At 50.6% G+C, this 27,783-nt stretch overlaps 1 protein-coding gene across 3 annotated transcripts in view; it reads left to right on the top strand.

Moving 5' to 3' along the window:
- Positions 1-27,783, top strand: part of CACNA1D (calcium voltage-gated channel subunit alpha1 D) — a 311,617-nt gene that overhangs the window by 268,755 nt on the left and 15,079 nt on the right. For 2 of the 3 annotated variants that reach the window (XM_077749464.1, XM_077749467.1), the window contains 10 exons: positions 2,079-2,123; positions 2,526-2,654; positions 4,890-4,955; positions 6,614-6,705; positions 7,799-7,958; positions 8,760-8,887; positions 9,026-9,122; positions 11,923-12,025; positions 13,346-13,447; positions 18,427-18,557. In XM_077749464.1, coding sequence (XP_077605590.1) covers positions 2,079-2,123; positions 2,526-2,654; positions 4,890-4,955; positions 6,614-6,705; positions 7,799-7,958; positions 8,760-8,887; positions 9,026-9,122; positions 11,923-12,025; positions 13,346-13,447; positions 18,427-18,557 — 1,053 coding nt within the window. The remainder of the gene's footprint in view (positions 1-2,078; positions 2,124-2,525; positions 2,655-4,889; positions 4,956-6,613; positions 6,706-7,798; positions 7,959-8,759; positions 8,888-9,025; positions 9,123-11,922; positions 12,026-13,345; positions 13,448-18,426; positions 18,558-27,783) is intronic. The other variant, XM_077749470.1, reaches the window with a different exon arrangement.

The raw sequence follows: 27,783 nt of genomic DNA, 5'->3' as shown, positions 1-27,783 counted from the left end.
ACCCCAGCCCAGTTCTGTAAGAATCTTTGGGGTGGAACCCAGGCAGCAGATTCTGTCAAAGACCCCCAGGTAGTTGGAATGTGCAGCCTAGGGTGAAAGCCTCCCGCCCTTAGCATCTGGCTGCATCTGTAGTTTGTACAAAGCCATCTTCAGGGTCCTTCCGCTCCATAAGATATTTTGGCAACTTGCACCGTCCCCTGGTGCGACCAGCAGCGTCCTCCCCTGCACCTGTGGCCCCCAGCTAGCGTGGCGCTGAGCGCAGGAGAAGGTGTCGCAGGCCGCACTGGGGGTGCACGTGGATTGCTGTGCTGTTTGTTGGCTCCTTCCTTTCTGCATGTTGTGCTGATGTGTCCTCCACAAATGCTGTCTCGTTCTCCTCTTTTTCTTCCTTTTTTTTTTTTTTCTTCAAGAAGTTCCAGGGTTTCAAGTTCATAGTCCAAGATTTGTCACACTTCAAAGATATCAGTTGGGGAAGAGAGGTGCCCCTCAAAAGTCAGTTTGGCTGCTGACTTGCCCACATCATGAGGGGGAAGGGGGCGGTGAAAGGTCATCTGACATGGAACGGGATGGGGAAGACAGGGAGAAGGGGCTGCGGCCAGATCGTAGCCAAAGAACATGTTCCCTGACCCATAGGCCTCTTATTCTTACAGGTCAGACATTTCGAAAGTGTAACTGTAGAGTGCTCTGTCTCATACCCTGGTCCCCTTGAGCACAGGCAAGCAGAGGGGTGCATGTGCACACACAGCCTCAGACTCATGCCTTCGCACTCCAGCTGCATGGGTGGGACCCAGGCCTTGTGCTCACAGCCTTTAGGGAGATGGGGTTGGGAGACAGAGGTTTGGAAAACGAATTCCTTCATTTGCTAAAGTCAGAAGTTAAAAACCATCATCTGTCCCTTTTAGGGGATGTGCTTTGTCTTGAGGTGAGAGAAAAGAGGAAAATAAAAACCGTGGCAGGGGCTTGGACAGTGCCATTGGAGAGTTTGCATTCTGAGCATCGGGGTGAATCAGGGACCCCCTTTTCACCCTTTCAGAGCCTGTCAGTCCTGGGTTTGTCATCACATTGCTGAATTTCAGTTGTGATGTGACATGCTCCAACTCTTTGTTTTCTGTGAATTTTATGTTTGGTCTCAGGAGGCAGCTGTTAATAAGTGTGAGATTCCAGAATGGAGCCCTTACTTTCCCTGTATCCTGAGGGAGGAGAGCCCCTCAGATTTGTGTGCACATCTGTGCGTGTGCATACGTCCCTTAACCATGCGGACACACCATGCAGAAGTCTCCCCAGAAACCCTGGGGAGCACTCAGCAGTCCTGGGTCCCCAGCCAGAAGAGGCTCATTCCTTTGCCAGTTTCCAGGCAGACCAGCTGCTTCTGTGGAGCCGGCCCTCCTCAAGGGAAGGTGGAAGTAGAAGCTCAGGGCAGGCTGCTCCCACGCTGCTCCTTCCCGGGCGTCACACGGGGCTGAGCGCTCTCCTCTCTGACAGCAATCTTGGCTGTACGCTGGGCATTGAAGCCCCTCTCCCACTCACACTGACTTGATTTGCCCACCTCCTCAGCAGCCCCGCCACAAGGGCCCTGTCAGACACCCTGCCCAGGCATGTGGCCCAGGAGGTATGTGGACCACAGGCAGGTGCCACTCTGTTTGCCCCATCTGGTAGCCTCATTCTATTCCTTGGGGTTAGGGGTGGCCTGCTGCAGATCAGTTCATTCCCCGGACCCACAACCCAGCCTCAGCAAAGAGAACTAGCCTGTCCTTGAGATGCAGGGTCCCACCAGGCATTTCTGTCTTTGGGGACAACTGAGGTCCTTCTGTGTTCTCTTTCACTGGATGCACACCCACGTTGGAGCATCGTGTCCTGGGATGTGAATTAAGAAATAGCATGGCTGAGCCTGCGTCTAAGGCTACCCACCCTCAAGTCCAGGTCCAGGCAGAGCCCCTGGCATCTTCTCAGGGAGGGAGCAGCTGCATAGTCCTAAGACATTAACCACACATTGTTATAAAGAGGGGAGGGGCCCATCCTTCTGAACCACTGCTTCCTTTCCGTTCATTAATACATGTTCAATCTTTGATTTCTTAAAGCCAACTGAAAGTGACAATGTCCCTGTCCCAACCGCTACACCCGGGGTAAGATCAGTGATGAGTCCCCCCGGGGCTGGGCCTTTTCCTTGACCATGCTGAGTTTTCCACTAGTGTTTCTGTATTCTCCATGATTGTCCTTCCAGAACAGTGTCTGCAGTGGTTTGCATTCATCATCAGTGTCCAGTACTCTTGACCAGCCCGGCGTTCTCCTCTTAACACACTAGACCACGTGGACATGCATGTGCTGTGTGGACGCGGTTTTCCAAGCCCTGTGTTGTTAGCATGTAACTTTTCCTTTCATATCATGCTTTTTAAGGTGAAAAGGCCCTAGAAACACATCTTCAACTCTTACCTCTGTCACCTTTGTTTGCACCTGTTGCTGTTTTTCTGAAAGTGTTGCATGTTCTACTTTGCATTGGGTTTGACCTCTCCATGATAACCCTTCAGAACTCTGAAGAGAGCAATAGAATCTCCATCACCTTTTTCCGTCTTTTCCGAGTGATGCGGTTGGTGAAGCTTCTCAGCAGGGGGGAAGGCATCCGGACGCTGCTGTGGACTTTTATAAAGTCCTTTCAGGTAAGAGCCCCACAGGGGGCTTCTCTGTTGCTCTTGAAGACCACATATGAACCAGTGAGTGTCCTCTGTCATGAAGGACCCAGACTCCCTTCTGCATGGCCACTGGGACCCCTAAGTCACTAGAAGGTGTGGAATGAGGGAGGCACCTGACCCAGCCGGCCTTGGTGAATCAAACAGGATCACTTGCTAAAAGGAAATAGAAGGTAGCAAGGACCCACAGCTGAGAAGAGGTAACGTTTCTAAGACTGATAGAGATGGGGAGCCTCGAAGCCCTTCAGTCCTCCTGGGGATCCCCAGTGGTGGATGGTGACATCTGAGAGAGGGCAGGCCCCAGGTGACCCCTGCAGACCTAACAGCCTCCTGCCAGGACAGCGTCTCCGAGCTGCCACAGTCCCATCTGTTGGCTGGTCTAGGCACAAATGAGAGACCCCTTCACCTGGGCCAGTGCACCATCACCAATCAATGCGTTACCCAGTGCCTGGAAAGATCAGAGCATTGAGGACATTTGGATATAAGCCAAGCCTCCCTTGTCATCTGACTTTCCAGACTGGTGCAGGCTGGTTCTAGTCTATTCCTGAACTAGGTACCAGCTTCTCCAGTACTTTCTAGTACTCCATCCCAGATATTTTAGTCTTCTAGATGGAATTAACTGGGGACAGGGTACAGATTCTTCTTTAAAAGTTTCATTTAGGTAGAGTATTTGTAGCTATGTACAAACACTAGAAAGCGCATCATGAACCTTTAGGTTTTTGTTTGACTATCTTTAATTTGAAAGAAATAAATGGGTTGACAAGTAACACTGGTTCACATCCCAGGTACATTTTTCTGCTGTGGGTAGGATTTTAACGCATAAAGGGAAGGGATGGCATCTGGAGAAGGGGGTAGATCTAAAAACTCAAAGAAGGAAAATCCCAAATCCTGGCAGGGGAAATGAGGTTGTAGGAAGAGGCAGGAATGCAGCTCTGAGAGAGAGCAAGTGGGGCCTCACGGGAGCCTTGGTCTTGGTAAGGGACAAAATCTCAGATGCTTGTTATTAATATGAAGTACCAAAGCCTGAGAATGAACTGCTACAAAAATAGAATAGTTTCATGCAATAATGTCATCCTTGCATTTAAAGAAATTATTAAAGTTTTCCTTTGTAAAGATTTGGTTGCTGTAGATAAATTCATTTCACAGGGTAGTAGTTCACAAAAACTGAGAAACAGTGCCAGCAGAATTCTGAAAGACTCAGTAATCTAGGAAGCCATCACATATAGGTGTGGTGAGGGGAGCCTAGAACTAACCTGTGGGGCTCTGATCAGCAGTCAACAGTCACAGATCCAGAGCTTGCACATGCTAGAGAGCTTTGTAGTCCCTGGCTTGCTGATGACCTTTTTTTTTGGTGAAAGGGAAAGCAGATGCTTTCTGTAATGCGTAATGTGCACCTGGCATTACGTTCAACAACCTGGCCGCTGCCTTGGAGGTGTGCCACGTGCACAGACATCTCCTGTCACACAACATGACATAAAATAGCAGGTGAGGATCATGGACTGAAGGACATGAGACATATACTTGTATTTAATGTTCCTAAGGAGAACTCAGGTTTGGCAACCACCCAGCCAACTCCTCTTTCTTCCCTGACCCAACCCCCAACTCTGGTTCTTTCAGGAAGTGTTCATTTTAAGAAAGATATCTTGCTTTCTATAGCAACATCCAGAAAGTGGTTCTTCTCTGCCCCAGCAGTTTCATTCCTAAGACCTCCCCTTAAGGGAATACTTGAGCAGATGCAGGTGATTTTGCATAAAGGTATTCCTCTGCAATGTGATCTACAATAGCCCCTCACTCCCACCCCAAACATGTCCACAAAAGAAAGTGGAAGCAATCTAAACATCCAGTGTTCTGGAATGGTTTGATCACTTACGGTAATTTCACAAAAGAATCTAATGACAACGCAAACGTTATCGTGAGGGCGATGTGTCTGTGTTGACACTATGTATGATCAGGGTACACTGTTAATGATGGTGGAAGGCACTTCCTGTAGCTTCGTAACACTAGGCATATGCATGGATGGTATACTCAGGACTGAAATTATTGGGCTGGGCTGGGGTTTAAAAAGTCCTTTTTCACTGTTAGTATCCTTTCAACATAACCCGGAAAAGAGAAGCATGTGGCCCTGTGTTGGGTCTTCATTCTGCCCCTGGGCAGTCATAGGGGTGCATGAGGCTGGCAGTGAGCCAAGTGCTTCCTCTCTTCCAGGCACTGCCCTATGTTGCCCTGCTCATAGCCATGCTGTTTTTCATCTACGCTGTTATCGGCATGCAGGTAAGCACCAGCCGCTTTCCCCCAGCGTCCCCTTCTCTGGGTAGCCCCAGATCTGTGGCAAGATTGCCTTGGCCAGATAGAATGGAAAGACAGGGTCATGATTTTCCAGCCAAATGCCTTGGCTACTGACGAGATGTGGAGATGAGAAGGATGTAGCTCTGTGGGAAAGTGCCTGTGCCAGGAGAGCCAGGCTCAGGAGAGGAGGGGAGGTCGGGATGTGCCAAGGAAGGCTGGGTTTAATAGTACTCCTCACCCCCAATCTGAGTCTTGGGAGACTCAACTGATTGAGAAAAGCCACAGTTGGTTTAGCAACAGGAAATGCAGCTCTTAAAAGAAGCTGTAATTGTTCTAGTTTCTGTACTGATGTTACTAAGAAGATATTTAGTGATACAGACGTCTGTTTATAGTCTGGAAAGTTAGGTTTTATCACAAGCAAGTGAGATTCTTACTTGAGACCAAGTGTTCCCACATGCTGTGGCTGGGCCTGAACTGGAACCCTTATTTGGCCTCGGTAGCACTCTCCCCCACCTTTAAAAAGAAGCATGAAACCAGGCCTTTCTGTGACTAAGGCTGGGGCACTGCATGATTGTTCCCCACTTATCCTGGCGTGGAGGAAAGGGCTTGGGGCTTCGTTCCCTGCTGAGCCCCAGTGGGGTAGATGCAGCCTCCAGGAGGAGAGGGAGGTGGAGAGCAGCCTGCTAGACCCCTTGGGGAGGGATCTCCGCCACATTCTCTGCTGGTTTGGATGCTGTCTTTCAGATAAGGGGGGATGTGAGTGTCAAAGAGGTGGGGGGACTCCAGAGCAGAGAGGTGGCTGTGCTTACTTATCCGAAGGCATAGGAACCTTGGCGGTTTGCTAGGGATCTTATTGGGAGTTATGAACGAAGAGTCGACATACTTGAGCACCTGCAAGTCAGCACGGGACGCTGTGTGCCCTGAAGGGTCTTTATGACCTGATGTCCTCCTACAAAACGAGAGTGGTTTCAGAGAACCGCGAGCTGCGTATTGCACGTTCCATCACCGGGGCACTCGGGAGGCTCTGCCGGGCACCACGCTCCTCTAAACTGGCCTGCTTCTACTAGTCCCACAACTGACTTCTCCTGGCCTTAAGGTAGAGGCCGCCCTCCTTTCTGCAGCTCACCGGCCCCACGCTTGTCTGCGCACACTCATGTGCTTTTCATTTCCTGGAGTTCCCGGGCTGTGTTGCCTCCGCTCCCTCACAGACACTGCTTCCTTGTCACCTGACCAGCTTCCACTTTTCCTTCAGTTCAGGGCCTAAATGTCACTGCTCCAGAGGCCTTCCCTGACCCCAGCCCCTGGCCTCAGATATGCCATGTGCTTCCTTGTCCATCTGGATCATCCCAGCTGTCCTTGGGTGGGGCGCTCTGTCTGGTTTCCTGGTGGTTACTCCCTGACATGAGGGTGTGCCTGACTTAAGCACCATGCCACCAGCGGTTAGCACCCTGCCGGGCACGTGTTTGTTGAGAGACTGACGTGCCCAAGCACCATGAGAAAGCCCTGGTGGGTGTTGATCGAACTTGTGTTAGTTCTAAATTCACGTATGGAATATGTTTTGTGGGTAGTTTTTTTTTTTCGGGGCGGGGGTGGTTATTGGGTTTTTTTGTTTGACAAAATATTTCCCTAATTTCTCCACCTAGATGTTTGGGAAGGTTGCTATGAGAGATAACAACCAGATCAACAGGAACAACAATTTCCAGACATTTCCCCAGGCGGTGCTGCTGCTCTTCAGGTGACTGCGTCCCGTGAGGGCACATGTCTCTCTAGCTCCAGGCTCTAGTGTGACACCGGACATGCGTTCTGTGGGGGCCTTTCCTGGTTCATCAGGGTGGTTTTTTGTATTTGTTCTGAATTCTTGAACAGAGGCACTGGCATTTCAGTCACAGAGGAACTTTGCTGGATGGTGAAAATGGCTGTGGTCATTCAGACCGGGGCTGGCTTAAGGCTTATCCCTTTGTAGGTTAGTAGGTCTCCTAAGGCCACCAGGAAAATGACAGGATATATGCTAACGCATAAGAGCATGCGCCTAAACACAACCATGAAATTTAGCAGGAACAGAAAGGCTTTTGCACAGCCAACGGGGAACATCCAAGATGTGGACTTTCAGATTTTATAGGATTATTTGTAACCCCAGTGAACTGACTTTGTAAAGAAGGTGCTTTGAAGTGAGAGAACTTTCTAGAAATTATACGGGTACTTTCTGATGATTCTAGTGATTGACTAGCAAGTCATTTGCCAGTTGGGTGGTTTCCAGTTCTTTGCTTTCAACAAAATTGAATGAGTATCTAATCAAGTCAGGTGTTAGGTCATTAAAACATTATTAATAATTATTTAAAGATTGGACCATGAGTGTTTAAAGACAGAAACGAACATCTCTACAAAAAGAATCAATGTGCAAGTATCAAATTATTTCTTATTTTTTAATGTTTTTATTTTTGAGAAAGAGAGAGAGCATGAGAGAGAGAGAGAGAGAGAACGAGCAGAGCCTGACACGGGGCTCAAACCCAGGAACCATCAGGTCATGACCCGAGCCAAAATCAGATGCTTACCTGATGCAGCCACCCAGGCAGCCCCTCAAATTATTGTTTTAAATCAGAGGGAGCTGTAGCAGGGCCTCTGTGGACTCAGAGAGGTTGAGTTTGAAAATAAGTAGGAATTTTAATTTAGGAATTTTCACTAATACAAACAGGCCTCTCTCCCACATGACTTAGATTTGCTCTACTTAAAACTTTTTGTTTTAAAAACAATTCTTAACAATCTTGTAAAGGTCTAAGCTTCAGGTTCCTTCCTCTGCTGAAGCCCTTTCTTTTGCTCATCTAAACCAGGTGTGCCACAGGGGAGGCCTGGCAGGAGATCATGCTGGCCTGCCTCCCGGGGAAGCTCTGTGACCCCGAGTCCGACTACAGCCCCGGGGAGGAGTACACGTGTGGCAGCAACTTCGCCATTGTTTACTTCATCAGTTTTTACATGCTCTGCGCGTTTCTGGTGGGTGATCACGAGTGCTCCCTTCCCCAGAGGACAGGTGCTTGTGTAGCATTTGGGAATCAGATCATGGATATTGTCCCACCAAATTGCTGTGGGGTCATTTTTGTTTTTTGTGTTTTTTTTAAATGTTTTATTTATTTTTGAGAGAGAGACAGAGCACTAGCGGGGGAGGGGCACAGAATCCACGAAGCAGGCTCCAGGCTCTGAGCTGTCAGCACAGAGCCCGATGTGGGGCTTGAACCCATGAACCACGAGATCGTGACCTGAGCCGAAGTCGGACACATAACCGGCCAAGCCAGCCAGGCGCCTCTGCTGTGGCGTCTTTTATGTTGACGAGCACTCTAGCCTTCATTAGGCAGTAGGAGGTTTTGCCTAGCTAGGCGTGTGGCCAGCACCTTTGTTGTGAACAGGGGTTTGGGGTTCACTAACAGGCTTGGGACAGTCACTAAGCTTCTTAGGACTGCTGGTGTCTTTATAAAAGTTTCAAAGCTACCGCATGTAGCAGTAACTTAACAGTGTGAGTTATTTGGTGGCAATGAAACTGGAAAACTTCAGTGTGCTTCAAAAAGGCCGGATAATACAGCCCCCTGCCCCACCCCTGGGACTATACCGGAGTCACTGTGGAAAGCTGGAAGCCTGCCTTTTTCTTAAACATTTTCCATAAAGAAGTTTTTACTGTGTCTCTTAGAGAAATGGGTTCCAAATGTTTCATGACCCTTATATTTAGGAGGCCCTTACTAGGGTCCAAGCCTACCCGTTCCACTACAGCTGAAGTTTCTCTGCTCTGATTTGCTTCCTCAGATCATCAACCTGTTTGTGGCTGTCATCATGGACAACTTTGATTATCTGACCCGGGACTGGTCTATTCTGGGGCCTCACCATTTAGATGAATTCAAAAGAATATGGTCAGAATACGACCCTGAGGCAAAGTAAGTTGAAAAGGGTTCCGTGTGACTCGTGTGGGCTGTTTCTGGAATGTTGGCTGTGACTTCTGTGGAAGGTGGGATGGGCTGAGAGCTCAGGCTGGCCAGCGCTCCCCTGGACCTCCTGCTCTACTTTGTCTCCAGGGGAAGGATCAAGCACCTTGATGTGGTCACCCTGCTCCGCCGTATCCAGCCTCCCCTGGGGTTTGGGAAGCTATGCCCACACAGAGTAGCCTGTAAGGTAAGTGTCCTGTCTGCGTGTCTGATGGCCTCTCTGCAAGGACTCCCTGCTTCATTCAACAAACATTAAGTGACATTCCACCAAGTGTGCTGGGGACACAGATAAATAATATGTGGTTCCTGTCCCGAGGAGCTATCGTATTTGTAACTCTTAGGACACCCTGTCAGCAACCGTAAGAATAGGAAGGGAATTAAGTAATTTGTCACTGGGTGTGGGGGGGCGAGGGGAGGTGACATTTGTGTCAGGTCCAGGAGGAGAGAAGCAGGAGTTTGTGGGAGCAGGAAGGGCATTGCAGAGAGGGAACACAGAGAGCTCAGATGCAGAGGCAGGAGAATGGTCACCAGGTTGGCAAACAGAGAGTCCCTGGTGTGGCTGGAATGTAGGAGAAAGTGGCAGAGGAGTGTGGGCACAAGCCGAGTGTAGCTCTAGGAGACTTTCAGGCTATGCCGAGTCCCGGGAAAGAAGCATGGGTAGACTTTTGTGGTGGGAAGTCGCCTCTCAGCGATGGGGGAGTAAACCGGGGCAGGCGACCACCCTGAGACCTGCTGGAGTCTCCTTGTGAAGTGACAGGAGCCAGAGTGAGGGCGGTGGGGGTGGGGTAGAGGAGGGCATGGCCGTCCTAAGCTCTGCTTAGGAAGTAGAATGGAGAAGACTTGATGCCCTAAACATTTCCTCGCTGGAGTGACCGTGAACGTGGTGGCGTGCCCCTCTGCTGCCGGAGCGCCTGTCCCCGTGAGCCATGTGTCATCAGTGGCCTCTCAGGGATGGGTCCAGATCCTCCGCCCTGTCCCTGTAGTTTTCACACCAGACTATGCTGTCTGTGAGCCCCAGCTGAGATTTGTTCTCCCTCCGTAGAGCTCACAGGGGACCCCTTTGAGTCGGTGTAGCAGTAGCAACAGAAGAGAATTCTCCTTTCTGAAGGAGACAGAAGTTGCAGCTCTGCCCCTAGAAATCCAGCCAATCCATACAACAGGCCCTTTCCCCATGGGTCCAACGTGATCCTAGGGTCAGGGCTGTTACTGCTCTGGGGTTGCGGGGCCAGCTCTAGACAGAAGCCGTGGTAACAGAGTAGGGTCTATATTGTATTTTAGGCTTTCAAAGAAATCTTTGGAGAAAAACTCCTTGTTCTCTGCCCTGAAAGTCCAGAAACCCCCATAGGCAAGTCCTTGGGATCTTTGCCAATGTGTTTGTCTCTCTGTAGCCTGGACTCCAGATGTAGGTACAGAGAATAAGCCACAGAAGATGACTTTTCTTCATAAATTTTCCAGCATCAGCCTCTTTTCTGCTTTCCAAGAACAAGATGGGCTGAGCTCATGGCTATCATTTTGTGTTTATGTTTCCAGACACCTTTTTACATAAAGGATCTAAGTATCCTTGAGCCACAAAGTGGTCCATTTTGCTGATTCAGGAACTTGCTGTGAAAAGCGAATGTACATGCTGGCTTTCCTGGCTGCTGGTGCTAGTTTTGGAGACAGACGTGGTTGGTAACAGGACTAGAAATTTAGGTAGGATGAGCCATATGAACACAAGATTCCAGGCTGTTAATAGGGAAGAGAAAAGGTGTTACAAATTGCTTAGGATGCCTTGCCAGCCCAAAGCAAGAAGTTAGGAACTATTAACAATTACACGTAGCACCTAACTCAGCTCTGACCATGTGCCAGGCACCCCCTGGAACCATAGCATCCGTGGTTTCCCTTAATCCCAGCTGGGTGTGTTGCTTGCATTTACAGGGAGGTAACTGGGGCCCAGAGAAGGTGTCACTCACTCAAGTTCCCTCCCCAGCTCTCAGTGCTTGTGTTTGAGGGACAGGAGCAGGAAGAGAAGCAGGAAGTGGGGGTCCTTCTCTGGAAGACCAGACAGAGCCACCGCATGGACTCATAGGAAATGCTACATGACGATTCCACCAGGCAGGGTTCCCTGAAGGACACTCCTGTGTTAGGGACAGTGAGGACCCAAGTCCCATGCCCTGTGCCTGGATGGTTGTACGTTGTATATCGTTTCATCCCTTGTGACAGCGTTAAAGACATGTCCTAAATGGAGGCCCAGCCCCAGGACTCAGGGATGGCTGCTTAGTAGAAGGGGAGAAAATACTTGAACAGTGAAGTGATTAAATAGTAGAGGTTAAAAACAAGCAAAGCACACCATTTAGTGCCAACATTTACATTTCACAATAAAGTTTGATCTGTATCAGCTCAGGGTTCCCCTAGATGGTGGGTGCTTCCCCAAAGAGTTGTTGAATTTTTTAAAATTTTTGTAAGGTTTTATTTATTTTTGAGAGAGAGAGAGAGAGACAGCATAAGCAGGGGAGGGTCAGAGAAAGAGGGAGACACAGAATCCAAAGACAGTCTCCAGGCTCTGAGCTAGCTGTCAGCACAGAGCCCGACTCAGGGCTCGAACCCATGAACCGTGAGATCATGACCTGAGCTGAAGTCGGACGCTTAAGCAACGGAGCCACCCAAGTGCCCCAAGAGTTGTTGAATTGAAGAGCAACTGGGTGGCTCAGTCAGTTGAGCATCCAGCTTCAGCCCAGGTCATGATCTCAGGGTTCCTGAGTTTGATCCTCACATCAGACTCTCTGCTGTCAGCGTGCAGCCCACTTTGGATCCTCTGTCCCCCTTTCTCTCTCTTCCCCTCCCTGGCTTGTTCTCTCTCTCTCTCTTTAATAAAACTTAAAAAAAAAAAAAAAAAAAAGAGTTGTTGACTGGAAAGAGGTGAGGGATTAACAGAGAATAAACACCGTAAAGGGACATGGTCATCTCCATCATTAGCCTTCTGTTGAGAAACTTCCTTCTGTTTACAGAGACTTGTTGCCATGAACATGCCTCTCAACAGTGATGGGACAGTCATGTTTAACGCAACCCTGTTTGCTTTGGTTCGAACGGCTCTTAAAATCAAGACAGAAGGTGAGCCTCTCCGGGACAGGACAGGTGGTACACGAGGGAGGGATGCCCTACCCTACCCCACCTTGGGTTCTCCTGTCTGGGCCTTCCCAGGGGAAGGGGTGGTGAGTGCCGGGCCAGCTGGCTGTTCCTGCTGTCCCCATCCCTTCTGCCTGCCTTTATGCTTCATTTTGTCCCCAAGAGTTTTGAGGTGACCTCTGCCTCTGCCACTGCTTACTACAGAGCAGGAGAAATAGGAGGTTAGGGCAGAGACAGGACCATTATGAACACGCTCACTCCAGCTGTCCCTTCCTACTGTGTGACGCTCAGAGAGGGACTCCACTATGCTGAGCTGTAGCCTCACCCTCTATTGAAAGAAATACACCCCCATCAGAAGTCCTGCGGATGAGATGAGAGGAGGCCTGCAGGAGCCCCTCTGTGGTATGGGCACATAGCTGGCACTTGCGGGCTGTTCGAAGCCACTTCTCCCCAGCTGAGACCTGGGGAGTGGTCTTCGCGGCCACACCCAGCCCTGAAGCATGGCCATTGGCGTTGGCTCGGTGGTGACTTCAGAAATGGAACAGAAAGCAAGTTGAGGAGTGACCAGGAGGTGGAAAGGTGAAGGCCAGGAAGGAGCCAACTGCTGGCACCCTTGGCCCAGAAGGAAGAGTGGCCGGCAAGGCGTGCCTGGAGTCAGCAGACAGCTGTTTGCTAGCGGCCCCCGGGTGCTAGGCGAACCTCTCCACAAAGCCGGTCTCTCCAAGCTCCCAGGTACCCCTTGCAGGGTGCTCACTCATAGCTGGTCCCGGCCAGCATCACCGAGCAATGCAGAAGGCAGGGTAGTCTTAGGTACTGACAGGTCAGTAGAAGAGACAGGCATCAGCCCATATAATGAAAGACCAGGATTCTGTGGTACTGACCAGTATGTGCAGTAGGAATTGAGAGAGTCTCATTTGGGTGAAATTTAGTCTGATCTTCAAGGATGGAGGCAGGGTTTGGAACAGGCAGCAGAGAAGGAGAAGGCGTTCTGGCTGGAGGCAGTGGGAAGTGTGTGTGGGGGGGAGGGGGTCTTAGCTGTGGGAGGGCAGGATGGATCATACTGCCTAGACCTTGAATTCCGGAATAAAACATGGCTGTTCCCACTGTGGAGTGCCTGCCCGGTACAAGGCTTGCACACCATTTGCCTGCGACCCCTACTGGAGAGCCCTGGGGAGAGGGGATCCCTGCCCCACTGAGGGCTGTGCTCCAGGCCAGGCTGGGGGGAGGCAGCCTTGGTGGGAACAGACAGGAGAGCTGCCAAAGAGACACCAAGGTTTGTCTTCCCCTCTTGCTTTCTGGATTCAGGGAACCTGGAACAAGCTAATGAAGAGCTCCGAGCTGTGATAAAGAAAATCTGGAAGAAAACCAGCATGAAACTGCTTGACCAAGTTGTCCCTCCAGCTGGTGGTCAGTGCAATCTCTTTCCTAAGTAGCTCTTGGCCAGCGCGTTGGTTCTAAGGAAAGTACCTCCGGCAAGCCCACAGGGTGTTTGCAGAATGCTTCATGTACCCGCTAGAGCATTCGGGCCCACAGCTAGAGAAGGCTCTTCGGCCTTTGGTGTCATGATTTGGGGTAACAGGAGAACCACTCCAGAAAAAGAGAGGCTTCAGTGGGAAGGAAGCCCAAGACCCCAATGGCTAGAGCAGGGGTTTTCTCGTTGGTAGAGGAATTACCATCGGGGAATGAGCTTACAGTTGCAAAACGAAAACCTTATATTTTTTCAACCAAAATGAAATATTTAAAACTAGTTTCCATCTATCTTTCAACATACTGTTGAAAAGGTTTCAGAAGATAGAGATAGCTTTCAGAAAATGATATTTTTGAAATGTTCTTCTCCAGATTGAATTTACCATCGTAATTACCCCAAGTGTCCCTTCAACTGGAGTTTAGAGAGAGAACTAACAGGCATGCTTATTTCCTTCTGTTATTTGTCATAAAGTAACTGACTAAACTTTTTCAGACGTATATATATATATGACACACATATATATAATATATATGCTGTTTTTCCATTTTTTGTTTAAGTACGCCGGACTTAGATGTGGAGGTGGTTGTTTTGTGACTATTTTATTTTCACGTTTTAAAGGTGCAGCATCCGTGCATTTAGTGCCACCATGCCCGCATTCTAGACCCCCGCCCCCACGTAAGCGCTCGGTGAGCTTTGTGACCAACTGAACTTTTCTCACGTCACCTCTCCGGCAGCTTTCCAGGTTGGTCCTGGCTCAGGCTTAGAAGCCGACTCCAGGACCCTGGGCCAGGACAGTGGCCAAGGCCTCTCTCTGTCTGACAGCCTGACAGTTTGAGCTCTTGGGTGGCAGAGAGAGACAGAGACAGAGACAGAGACAGACAGCAGCATGGTGGCCAGCCCTGGCCCTCTGCATGAAGTGAGAGCAATGTGAGTTTTTGCCACTGGAGGGAGTCCTCCACAGCTGGCGTAGCCACCTCCTCAGAGCAGGGGATAATTGCCCCCAAAGAAATGATAAAAGGAAAGCAAACAAACAGGCAAGACCCCCAAAACGCCAAAAAACAACAACAGCAACAAAAAACCCAAACTGCCACGTAGGGAACCCTGGGTCTCCACAGAACGGATACTGCACATTTAAAATGACTCTTTGGTTTTCGTTCTTCTCCTCGCAGCTGCTGCACCCAGTGCTCGCATGGCTTAGATGAATTGCTTTCTTAAAACTGTTGTAACGATGTGCTTGAGCTTTTTCTGCAGCCTCCATTCCTTTCAAGTCTCAGTCTTTCAGAATATTCTGAAGCAATTCTGTTTTAGGGCGGTGGCATGGAATCAGCGTTATCTCTTGGCAGCCGCATTCCCCTACGACTTTCTGAAACACAGATGCATGCTTCAGAATAGCGGCTGCGCCCTCCCAGTAAACCGTACCCCCGGGGCCGGCCGGCCCTGCCCACCTCACCTCTGCTCACACACCTCAGCCTTCTTCAAAAACCAGTCTTACCCGACATCTTGGCGAGCGGCTTCATGTCACTATGAGGCTTTACTTGGCCTAATTATACCAGAAAGAGAAGGTCTAGAGTTTGGCTCATCCTGTAAGCGCCCTTCCTCCAAAAAGCAGGTCGGCTTTTAGCCCTGCCAGACTGCCAGCAGAGGCCAAATATCCCTCCACTCTCTTGGCTCCATCACTGGGCCTGGCCTTTTCTCTGTTTCTTAGAAAAGATGGGGGTTTAGGATGACGGGTGTTACTCTACTCCAGAATGGCAGCAGGGGCTCGGTGGGACCCAGGAGGAAGGCGGCAGGGCCTTGACAGGAGGTAGGATGCCGTGGGAGCGCCCATCATTGATATGTTCCTGGGATGGTGCTCCCCCCGCCCGATCTCAGATAAGTGCTACTGCGCTGACGAGGTTCACGAGGTGGTGCCCCTTGGACACTGGGGGACAGACTCTGAACGAGGTGCAGGGCAGGGTTTAGTGCCTGCATTCGCCATTTGGCTCTGTTTTCTCTCTTCTCTTCCAGTAGACCAGGGGTTCCCAGGCTCGTCCACATCGTGGCACACTTGGCAAATGGGAATATCGGGCCAGGCCTCTGGGCCAGCAGACAGGTGGCTCCCCGGGGCCGAGGGGCTCAGTGTCCCGCCGGCTGTAGCCTGCTCAGAGCAGCAGGCCCAGCCAGTCTGGGTGCTCCCGGCGCCTGCGACCAGCCCATGAGGAGCACTCAGGGAGCTCCTTACTAAAGGACTGGTGGCAGCAGGGCTTTGTAGCCCAGGGGAGTGTGAGGTGGCTCCCAGGTCATCACCAGCTTGAGGAGGCGACACCCAGAAGCCAGCCCTGGAGGAGCAGTGCAGGCGCCTGAGGCCGCAGGCACAGCCTGCCCATTCTCTCCATCACCTGGGCTAGGTGGTCTCCTTGGCCATCCCCGCATCTTGCTCATATTCTATCTCTGCTCTGCTCTTTAGTCTTCGGCCTTTTCATGGCTCTCTGCCCTTTCTTTAGAAGTCCCCTCTCCTCCCAGAGACTGTCCTTGCCTTTGGGCCTCTACTCCTTGACCTGGATCTTTGGCTTCTTTGCCCCAAAGAGCACAAAAAAATGACCCCATCTCTTTCTCTCCGGGCTTGAGCTCGGATGGCCTCATTGCATCCGTTCCTTCTGTCCCTTCCTTTTCTAACCTGCTGTAGCTTTGACTCTTCCCGTTCTTGAGAGCTCGCCCTCAGCCCAGCCTCGATTAGCCTAGCATCTCGGTGGAGAAGACCACGTGGTGGGGCTGCCTGTGCTCTGGAGCAGCCTCTCAGGCAGAACCTCTCTGCACTGAGCCCTCTGCACGGGGCACCCTGTTGCCCCCGGTTCTGGGCCAGGGAGAGGCAAGACTTCCCTCAGGAGCCTCCAGGGCCCCTCCCATTTGAGCTGAAGGAAGAAGAGGGTTAGGCCTGCATTTGGGGGAAGCATCCTAGTATGGAATGAGGTGGACCTTCTGTAGACCCAGTGTGCTTTTTCTGGGAGCCCACAGAGAAGACATGACACCCTGGGCTGCAGGGGACAGCTGTGGTGCTGCAGACAGTCGTCCTGGGTTCCCAGGGTTGTCGGCCAGGGGCTGTGAGGCCACCTGCTGCACGCAGCTCGGTACAGAGACTACAGTGCTAGTAGGGAAGGCAGCCCCAAGGAGGCCCCTCTGTGTGGCCAGAGCTGGGCCATCCCCAGCGGGTAACAAGGAAGAGGAGAGGGAGAGCCCAGGCTTGGGGGACCTGCTGCCCTGGGTCACATCCCAGCTCCGCTGGCCAGGGCAAGTCATTCAACCCCACCCCACCTGTTGGAGGGGTCAACCACCCCCATCTCAGAGCGGCCGTGAAGAGGCATGAGACCCACATGGAGTTCCTCTGGGAACGTGGGTGCCCAAGAGTAGCAGCAGCTAGAACCAGTATTCCAGACGCATCCCTGGCAAAACTGGGAGTGGCTTGGGAGCAAAGCAGGGCTGAAGCCTCGAGACCTGGATGCTCTGCTCACCTCCTGCCTCCTTGCCCATAGACAGTGCATCGTTAGGCCATCTGGACCAGCCTGAGACTGATGTGGGACGTGGTTTTACATGCTACCCAAAGCCTTGGTCTCTTTGGTGACCCCTACACTAGTCGGGGACTTCTTTGCTGGGGCTTGGGAGGAACGCAGCACACTTCTCAAGGCCGGCCGCCCCAAGGCATCTTCTTGCTCAGTAATGCTGAGTGGCTTCTGCCACGGAAGTTTGGAGAGGTGCCCATAGCAGCCCAGTGGTTTCCAGACTGGACACTTCCCACATGGACACAAATGAACCCCGACCAGGAAGCATTAGTGAATACAGATGGTCGCAGTGGCCCCCAACCCATCTCGTTCCACCATCCACTGCAGTGGATGCCACTGTTGGCATGCTGCCACCACTCACTTTTCTCCAGCCCGGGCACTTAGGACTGCCCTCGCAGAAGGCCGAGTGCTTCAGGCCTTCATCTCTTGTGGTGCTCACGGCTCCACAAGCCCCTTGCCCCAGATCAGCCCTCCACTCCTGGGAGGGTGGCCTGGGTGCAAGTTCAGTTGTCCTAAAGCCTGAGGGTCGGCAGCCCTTCCTCCTCTCAGCCTCTACAAGCCCTGGGGCCCTAAGCTTCTTGCCCAGGAGCCACTGTGATCTGGGGGCACGCACCCCAGGCACGCCAGCTCCACTGACATGGTTTACTGTGAGGCAGCCAGCACCTCTATTCTGCCTCATGCATCACCTTAAAATGCTCAGCAGAGTTCCAGCCCCCAGCGGTACAAGCTGGAGTTGTTTCCGAACAAAGCAGAAATAAGCTCAACTCCGAGGTTAGTTGGAGCTGTTGCTCGCTGTGCCGAAAACCAGCAGCTCTGGGTTACAAACGCACAGATGGCATATGGAGGCTATTGGAACAGAGTCACGGGGGCACGTGAAAATCTGGGTTTGCAGCCACTTTCCTGAACCTTCCTCCTCTTCCGAGCTTGTCTGTCACTTCCTGAGGTCTCTGTCTTTATCTCCAGGCATCGGGATTTGGGTGCTTAATTGCCCTCGGTGTTCAGGTAATTACACATGCAAATCCCTATGCGCAGGGGTGAAAATAGGACCCAGGAAGCCTTTTTTTGTTTTGTAATTTTTATTTTAAGTAAATAACCAAGACAGCACTTCATAGTGTTACTAATACGCTGCTCTAATAAACTCATGACAAACATATTGTTTTCTGCAACTTTGAGTATCAGTTCATGTGACTGACTCTAATTTTGAGCCTTCACTGCTTTGCAAAACCTTGCTTTTTGCTAGACTTAGTCTCCCGTGTCTCAGCCCAGAGCTCAGTGCCTTGCGCACCGTCCAGCCCCGTCCCCGCCCCCGCCCCAAGCGAGAGTTTAGGCTCCTGGTGCAAACGTGCTGATTTCGGAGAGCTCTGTCTGGTCTCTCCGTTTAGATGATGAGGTAACCGTGGGGAAGTTCTATGCCACTTTCCTGATACAGGACTACTTTAGGAAATTCAAGAAACGGAAAGAACAAGGCCTGGTGGGAAAATACCCTGCGAAGAACACCACCATTGCCCTACAGGTGAATTGTCCTTTTCTTTTCTTTTCTTTTTTCTTTTCACTAACGATTTTACAAGCTTATTTGAAATACTAGAGAGCTGGCTATTCATGGTTGAGCAGTGCCACCAGGATTTTGTTTAAACTGAGATACTGCACACCCCCCAAAATGTGGACTAGTCCTTTCTGGGCTCCGAGGTAAGTGCTTCCCTCTCCTTGCTTTTTCTCTGTTGTGCCCGCACCCGCCGTGGCCCGTGTGGCAGGGCCCCCAGGAAGCGGCAGAGGCACAGCCCTGGTGGGCGGGGGGCCGGCGCTGGCCCTGCACCCTGTCTCCTCCAGGCTTCTCCAAAGGCAGTAACCTTAGGCAGGCACCCACCTCCCCACCCCCGGCCCTGGGCTCAGGCCCTAGCTGCCCCAGAAACAGCTCTCCATCCGAACGCAAGTGCTTTGTTTTGTTTCTGTTTGTTTCTTACCCCACTGCTTGTTGGTTTTTGGTCCATTTCAGTAACATCCATCACCTCCTGGTGTGTGTGTACGTGCATACGTGTGTGTGCGCACGCGTGTTGTGGTGTGTCTGTCTCTCTGTGCTGTGCAAACACTGCTCTGTGCCCAGGCCAGCCTCTGGTCCCTCCCCCTATGCCAGCCCCGGCCTGCCCCGGGCTCCCAGAGTGTAGATGCAGCTTTCAGGAACCTCTGGTTCAGGCCAGGGTCCATGCCTTTGAGGATGTAGAATCCTGGGTAAGCCCAGAGCTCTGGCACGGGAAGCAGGTGTGTGGAGGAAGGGGGTCTCCGTGAAGCCTGTAGAAAGAGGGGCCAGGCAGGAAAGCTCGTGAGCGAGCGCTAGCGATGGAGAAAAGCAGGGTGAGGAGGGAACGAGAGGACCTTAAGAACCGGCAAGGGAGCTACAGAGGTTGGCAAGCTGTCAGAAACACCTTTCCAAACTAATCAAAAGCCCCATCATCCCTTCTCCCTCAGCGCTTGAAATCCATCAGGAATAAGATACAGAATTATTTTTCCCTATTAATTTGTTTACTCTCAAATTGCTTTTATGCCCTTCTTACATGTCTTCATTTGGGTCGTGTAGTTATTAGCAGGGTTCAGTGTGGAATAGTCCTTCTAGTAGCCCCTTCCGGGGAGAGGCGCCCAGCGTTGTTTTGTGTCCAGAGTAACGGTGAGGTGCAGTGAGGGCTGGTCTGTGGCCTTGCTGAGTGAGAGGATGGGAGCGTGAATGGCCGTGGATGAAGGAATGTGGTGCACATGCAGATGCTGGGTTAGCAGATGACCTTGTGTGACAGTGACCTGAGGATTCACGGGGAAGCCTCTGCTCTGCCCAGACAGCCACCGAGCTAGGGAAAGCAGCTGAAGACAGTTTCTGATCTTTGTTTCTCTGAGGCTGTCCTAAAGGTGGCTTAGTGAATCAGAGGCCCGGTCCAATAGCCCACCGCTGTCTCAGGCTCTGGAATTTGCTAGTAAAACTTTCCCTTCTGACCCAGCCAGTCCGCAAAAGTGATCACAGTTCACCAGTAGCCTTAGAGAGATGAAGCAAACAGAAAAGACATGTTTGCAGATTTGAACACGCCTCTGGTCCATCCATGGGCTCTTGAGGGCAGCACGGCCAGGAGCAAGGAGGAGGTGTGGTGAACTAGTTTCTGAAGGCACTTTCATGAAGTGGTGCTGGGCCTGGAGACCCAGACTGGCCGGATTTCAGAGTGTCATGGCTCCCTCCGCCTGTAGGAAACTGCTTGCTGTTCTCAGATTCTAGTTGGTGGGCTTGGTAGAACCTGATGAATTTTCTGGACGAGGAAACATAACTCTTTCAGGGATGGTTATGTCATAATTTCTAGTAACCAGGTTAGCTCTGTGTTATGAGACCCTTCTGTTTTCTGGAGAAGGCATGTATGAGGAACACCTGGATACTGAGCTATCCCTTTCTTGAATCCCCAAACTTTCCAATCAGATGGCTTCAATTCTTGCTCTAGTGGCTGGATATAGTGTCTTGGTGTCTTACAACCTGAAAAACAACATTGTGGCTGAGTAATGATCACATTTGATGGATGGGCTTCCCTGGGTCTTTTAAGTTGCAGGTTCAAATGATGCTAAAAGTACATTTATAAGTCATGGGGTAAAAGACTATGTTGTTATGTGTTACAATAATGTTTTTCTCCTAAATGTTTTTCACTTTGTTGTTTGTAGAAAGTGTTTCATTTCCTTGGCAACATTCGAACATTTCCTATTAGATGCTAATACCGGCACATTTTCACCCGGTTCTGTTGGGAGCTGAGGCTATGACTATAATTTATGTTGAGTATACAGCCTAGAAAATTAAACTGTGTCTGTGATCTTGACAGATAAATTCTGAAAGTGCATTGGATACTGAAGCAAACATTAAAAATAGAAAATCTGTGTCTCCTTGAAGAATCATTCTAATTACATTTTTGGCCTCCTCTGCTCTAGAAATGGCTTTAAATGTGATTTGTCACTCTGCATTTAGTAAGCATGAGGAGGCTCTTCCTTTCTCTGTGATGAAATGTTACATGATGACGTGCAGCTAGGGACACAGGGTCGAATGACAGTGGCACCCACAGTGTCACTAGGTAGAGTGCACGGACTTGGGCATGGCCTGCTGAGGAGCCACACCCGGGGTGCCACCCGCTGACGGACAGACAGCTTATGGGAAGTGGAGTGTGAGTGCAGGGGGACGTAGGCATGTGTGTGCTTGTGCTGCGTCGAGTGGTCTGTCTGAGCAGGATCACAACTGGTCCACACTCCCTGCTCCCCGTGGATGGTTCCCAAGGGCACACAGGTGCACTGTGGTTTTCAACCCTGTGGGCTCCGTCTGGTCTCCCTCTGTTCAGACCCTTCTACGTGAAGGGGAATGGCCTGAGCTCCGGGATGGGTGTGTGGGTGGGAGCTCGGCACCCGGTGCCCTCTGGCCTCTGTGGTCTGAATGAATGTGCACTTTCCATCTGTCCATCCATCTTCATTAAAGCCAGCCTTCTCTCCCACCCTCTGTGGGAAGAGAGAGGGTGGGAGAGAAGCTGCATCAGGCTGCCTTTTTGTTTTTCTCCCCCCCCCCACCCCCCATGTGCCATATTCACTTGAGTTTGACCCCACATCTGCTCTGTATCCATCATTGCCGCATCCGAGTGACCCGTAAGTTTCTGCCAAGAGCAAGTAAATAAAGGAACACAGCTCTGCAGGCTCGAAAGCACTCAGTCCCCTCCCAACAAACAGTAATGCCCCACCAGACCTTCCAGATGAAGACTTCAATGCAAGATACAGACATGCGTTAATCCAGTGTCTCATGGATTAAAAAAAAAAAAAAAGATCCCAAAGTGGGAAAAGTTTTGTTCATTTCTTTTTCTTTGAACATTCAAGGATTGCCCTTGTGCAAAAGACACTCTGGTGAAATCCAAGGAGACTTATCCCCCAGGCATCCCAGATGGGAGCCTTCATGCCCTTCTTTAATGACAGGAAGACTTTAGTGGGATGGTCTCTTTCTCACCTGTTTGGAAGTTGGGTTTAGAGAGAAGACCATTCTTCCCCACTTGTAAAGAATGTAGTTGTCAGGTTTTATGTTAAAGCCTGCAGCCCAGCCAACAGACAGGGATGCAGGTGGCTGAGTGGAAGGAGAGGTGGCATACAGGAACCCAGTGACCCTTGGTCCCTGGCGTGCCCTGACGTGGCCACCTTGGGGAGGTTCGGTGCAGAAAGAGAGGGGAACTCACTCCACAGACATGTAACCGGTGCAGTGTCATACTCCTGTTATATAGGTGCCTTAGTTTAAAACGTAGCAGATGTTTTTCTTTTTTTAAAAGCATGAGTCCATTTAAAGCCATAAAAAAGGCTTTTTTTTTCTCTTTTAATCTAAGAAGAGAACAGATGCTAACAGATGAGATTTCACTGGCTGATTCGTTTGTTTCAGATGCTTGAACGGATGCTTTAGAATTTTCTGCCTGAGCTACAGCACCAAGCTCGTTAGTCGGAAGGCGTTTATGGCTAAGGCCTTGAAAGGGAAAAGTCTCAAGTGGGCTTATTTCTACTGAAACAGCATTTCGGGAGAAATGCAGGAAAAAGCAAACCCAAGGCCCCAGGGAGACCCCTTCCAAGCAAAGCACTACTCCAGAAGGCGGAAGCGGGGCCGTGGCTCATCTGCAGAGCCATGGCCTCCTGTCACGGATGCTGCTCACGGTGGCTCTTTTTCATGAAAGGGAACATGCAAGGCTTAACAGTTTTCCCTTCCAAGCAGAGACTCAGAGAAAGGGAAAGAGAGAGAGAGAGAGTGAGAGCAAAGGAGGGGGGCAGCCGCCCCACAGAGAATGAAATGAACACAACTTCCTGATGCTGGCCAGTAAAAAATAACATAATAAAAAGATTAAGCAGACCTGCCTAAGGTGGGCAGCTGACTTCGTTCCAAAGTCCCGCGTCCCTAGTTTGTCTGAACTCCCAAAGACTGGCAGTCCCCTTGGCTGAGCTGACAGAGTTCCTTTTATATGCCAGTCCGCCATGACCTACTGACCCTCCAGCCCCCACTCTCTGCAGTGACCCCGTTCAGAGTGCATGAGACGTGGGCAGGCCAGGAAGCTCAGACACACCATTTAAACTAACACTTACACCCGCATGCCCAGATCAGTCCCGGTAACACCTCACGTTCCATCTCCGCGCGCCCACGGGAAACACCACCACACCCAAATCTCATCCAACATTGTCCGTCTTTAATTCGTGCTCAAAGCCAGTCTGGGGATGCCTCTTTGGAAGTGGTGTGTGGTCTAGTTTCAAGGACACTGGGAGTCAGGGAACCTGGGTTCTAGTCCCAGCTCCAGCGTTCACTTGCTACGTGACCTTGGGCAAGACACTTAACCTCTCTGTGCCTCAGTTTCCCCATCTGTAAAATGGGGGTAATAATGTCGACCTACCTCACAGGGCTGTTGTGAGGAATAGCTAAGTGATTGTAAAGCACTTTGAACGTATAATTGCTTATTATTAAGACTACAACAATAATAATATCCTATGCCTGTTTACTACCAGAACTTTAAGAAATTCTTGTTTTTCTTTGATCTCTTTTCTGTTCTGTACTGTAGTTATCCACCAAGAAAGAGAATTCTCCCCTTTTAAAGATCTCTGGGAAATGTATAAAGATGTACACAGAGGTACCTGTACAGGTTGCGTTTTCACATCTTAAAAATGGTAGACATTTGCCTGAGAAGTTGCTTCATGAGGAAGTCCTGTCCGAAATTCTCAGCCAATCACAAGCAGTGCTTAAGGAGGTCTGTGCATCCAGTGCTGAGCCCAAGACCCCCAGAGGAGCCAACCCAAGTTTTGCAATCAGTATTCAAAAGTAACTGTAGTGTGAAAACTCGAAGTTTTGGAAGTGTCTAGAGAAAAAAAGCTTAGAAGCAGCCCTTGCCTGCCCTGGTCAGTGCAAACCATAGGCCGTGTGCATGTGTGCGCATGCATGAGGGGCGGGGAGAAGGCGGTGGACAGGGCTACCAGAATGCAGGAGGCCCAGTTCCTGGCTGCATTCCTGCAGGAGCCACTCAGGTGACCAAATGGTGTCCCCAACAGGAAGAGCAGCATTAGCGGAAAGTCTACGGGCCCATCCTGGGCATGGCTGTCAGGTTCCCTCCCAGCCCTCAGGGCTGTTCCAGTGCTGTCCTCTGTACTGTGACCTTCGCCCTTTGGCCACAGTGGCTTCTGTTACAAGTGGTCTGGCCTGCTTGCACTTACGTGGATTCCCTGGCCTTGCTCATGGAAACAGGTCTGGCCCCGGATTCTGCTCCCGTTGTATAGGCTACTAGAAGTCTAGGAGCTCAGGGTGGCCTTTACGGATTCTCATGGCAAAGTCCGTGGGGCCAAAGAGCAGGTGTGACTTCGCACAGCGCCAAGGGCAGCGACGTGGGGTGGGGTTGAAAGCTGGCCAGCAGGCTGCGGGATGAGCGCAGACTTGCAAAGATATTGAAGCCTGTCTGTATGTGCCACGTCACAGCGGTGGCCCCCTTGCCAGCATCCAGTCCCTCTCCAGACCCCTCTGTGATCCCGGACGTAAAAGGCTAATGCCTGCTGTAGCAGGGGCTTCTAGGATCATGCTCTGGTCTGAAGGTCTACTCTGCCCCAATTGGGGAGTACCCAGGACATACCAGTTATTAAGAATTTGGTGTATCATCCCTGAAAAGGAGGCTGGGCAGTCCTGTGACCACAGGTGTGGAGCTAGTTCCTCATCAGATAAATGACCCTCCTGTTTCTGACCCACCAGGACATCAAGCTTATTAAACAATGAAGGGCCGTGTCTCAGAGGACCAGTGCGACCAGCTGACTTCTAGATGGAGTCTCCTGAGGGTAAAGTCTCAGCAGCCCGGCCCCCAGCAGTGTGCGGGGCAGGTGTTTCCACATGCCTTTCTGCAGTCCTTCCAAATAAGGGAAAATGGGACAACAGCGAACTTTCTAGATGGGATTAGGGAATGGTTTAAATGACACAGGAGCCTCTGGCCCCACATGGGCCTGGCTGTGCTGCTGAGTGGCAGCACCAGCTGTGGCTGCTAGCCAAGGGCAGTTCATGGAAACAGCTAGAAGTTATGAGGTATACCTCCGACTTCAACTCAAAAGGGAAAAAAGGCTTCCCTAAAACTTGGCATACAGTCAGACTGCAGACACCTCTGTCCTTTCTCCTGAAACCTTGCCAGCAGAGTGTAGCTTTGACCATAGAAAATGTAGGAGATGACTCAAGTTACCTGAGAATCTTCCCACCCTCAGCAAACTTGGTACCCAACACCAGAATCCATGGTGCTAACCTCTTAAGCTCCTGGATGGAAGACAGGCTGCAGGCCAGGGTCCATCATAGGGAAGCAGACGTAAGACTGGGCGCTGGGCTCTTCATAAATAGATTACACTATGGCGGGACCCAACTATAGATACACAGGACTATCAGGTACTGCGTTCTGTTCTCTTTCTGAAAGGCAGGAGATCTTTTCCCTCTGACAATAATAATAATTATTTTCAAAAGACTTTGAGAAGATAGAATTACTGAACAGAAGTTAAGGCAGGTGATATTATGTAGTTGCAAAAGGTCTTAATTATCGTGGTGTGTTATTGAATAATACCAACCTGATGCCCTTCAATAGCCCTCATGTGTCATGATTCAGTTTTCCGGGGGAAGGAGCTCACCATCAGCTACTAACAGTTCCTGTGTTGGGAACTGTGCAAATATGTTCTCCGTGGCATACATCACACCTAAGAGAGGTGGCTATTTGGGGTAATGGAAGAGTACATCGTTCTAAGGCCATGGTGAAGGCAGTCCCATTAAGAAGTGCCAAAGGCCAGCTCAAGAGAAGCCACGGGGAGGACGTTTCTTCTAAAAGTGGAGCCAGGGCAGCAGAATCACAGGAATCATAGATGAGGTGAAGGGGCCAGTACCTGAGGAAAGGTTGGTGTTGCCTGTCTGGGGAGGAGTTACCAGCCAGTCTCAAGCTTCCGAGTCTCTTTTATATTCTTAAAAGTTATCGAGGGCCCTTGTATATCAGCACATACATTAAACATGAAAACAGAAAATGTCAAAATACAGAATATACATGCACAAAGATACCAGAAAGGTGATTCCCTCACATGTCATATAGCCTTTGAATAACCCCACTGTGCTCTGAGGGGGGTATAAGGCAAAGAACGTCCTGGTAGTGTGAAGATTACAGTCGCCTCATCAAGCCCTGGAGACATCCCTGGGCCACACTTTGAGAACTGCTGCCCTAGGGAAATGATCCCACATCCCTCCCCTCCCCGCCCCCCACTGAAGGGAAAGGGTACTAGAGCCTTTTTAGGATCTCCCTAGTGCGGGAGCCTCCTGCGTATAGCACTGCCCTCACCGTGAACTTTTGTCCCTCCCAGGTGCCACCCTAGTCCCAACCCACTGACCTAGACATAGAGTTGTGTGTGCCCCCCACTCCCCACCCCCATGGCCAGCTAAGTTCAGACTGAGCATTGTACCCCATACCTCACTGCCTGTGCTGGTCTGGAGGGACAGCGGTCTGGATGATAGACAGTGTTGTTAAAGATCACTACTCCTCGGAGCGGCACAGCCGTCACCAGGGTGTGTGCTGAGTATAGGGTCAGTTTTCATGACCCGTTATGATCACTGGTCCACTTCCATGTTGACCTAGTGATACAAGAGATCTGCTAAGTTAGTTGAAAGAAGGTTAACCTTGACTGAGGTCATGTGTGGGGTCACATGCAAAAGTGAGCACACAGTTGAGACTCAATCCCAGCCCTTGTTTCAGGAGACGTGATGGCTTTGTCTTGGTGGTGGTCGGGGTGGGGCAGGCCCGGGGACTGGAGTCCCAGCTGAGCCTTCACCAGGTCGGGCAGGCCTCTCAACCAAATGGGGATAATCTTGGCCTCCCCGATTATAGTGGGATAAAATATGTGAGATCATTGACAGGTACAAAGATGTTAACAGAATAGTAGTCATGATTTGAGGCTTCTGCTGAGCTTAAATTTAAGTAATACTCTGTTATCAAGAAACTGGCAAGAATTTCTCTGATCCTGGTGTCAAACTACAACCAGGAATCAAGATTGCTCAGATAGGTGTCAGATGGCTTGCAGGGAGATGTCATAGATCTCTTTAGATACTTCTTAAAAAACGTTCCTTTATCTTTCAATGTGGTGGTAACAAACTTGATGTATACTGCTGAATGCGATGCCAGGAGTAACTTAGGTGGTGACCTAACAGCTGAGTTTTCAGCCAGGGTCAGAATCCCTGTGGGTGGCCCGCAGAGAGCTGCGCTCATGATTCTAACCCTTTACGTATGACTCAAGGACTGTGCATAATGGACGCAAAGGCCACACTATCACATTTTCCCTGGAGGAAAAGGATGACAAAAGAAGGGGAGTGCCTGTGTGTGCTCTGTGCGCGTGTGTGTGTGCGCGGGGGCAGTGGGGGACAGCTTGTAGATGAGCTGGTTTATTCTATAAGAATTGTATCCCCGGTTCTTTCTTCTGATGGAGCTAGTCTGAAACGATGCCCTCTGATGCGGCAGGGGCTGAATGCTGCTAAAGGGTTAATCAGAACTTGCCTCTAACGAGAGGGGTGTGTAAGGCCAGCCCTGGCACAGCAAAGCCGAAGCCTATGATGGGAAACGGGCTCTAGCAGACAGGGGGCTCTTTGGCTGGAGTCTGAGAGCCTGGCACTGGCGTCCAAAGATGAATGGCCTGGCATGGTCCCGACTGGAGACACACATCTCTTATCTCCACTGTTACAGTGTATG

This window comes from Crocuta crocuta, unplaced genomic scaffold (assembly GCF_008692635.1).
Source record: "Crocuta crocuta isolate KB4526 unplaced genomic scaffold, BGI_CrCroc_1.0 scaffold463, whole genome shotgun sequence".
NCBI lineage: Eukaryota > Metazoa > Chordata > Mammalia > Carnivora > Hyaenidae > Crocuta > Crocuta crocuta.
The sequence above is the reverse complement of the archived record's forward strand: the minus strand, read 5'-3'. Positions and strand labels throughout refer to the sequence as shown.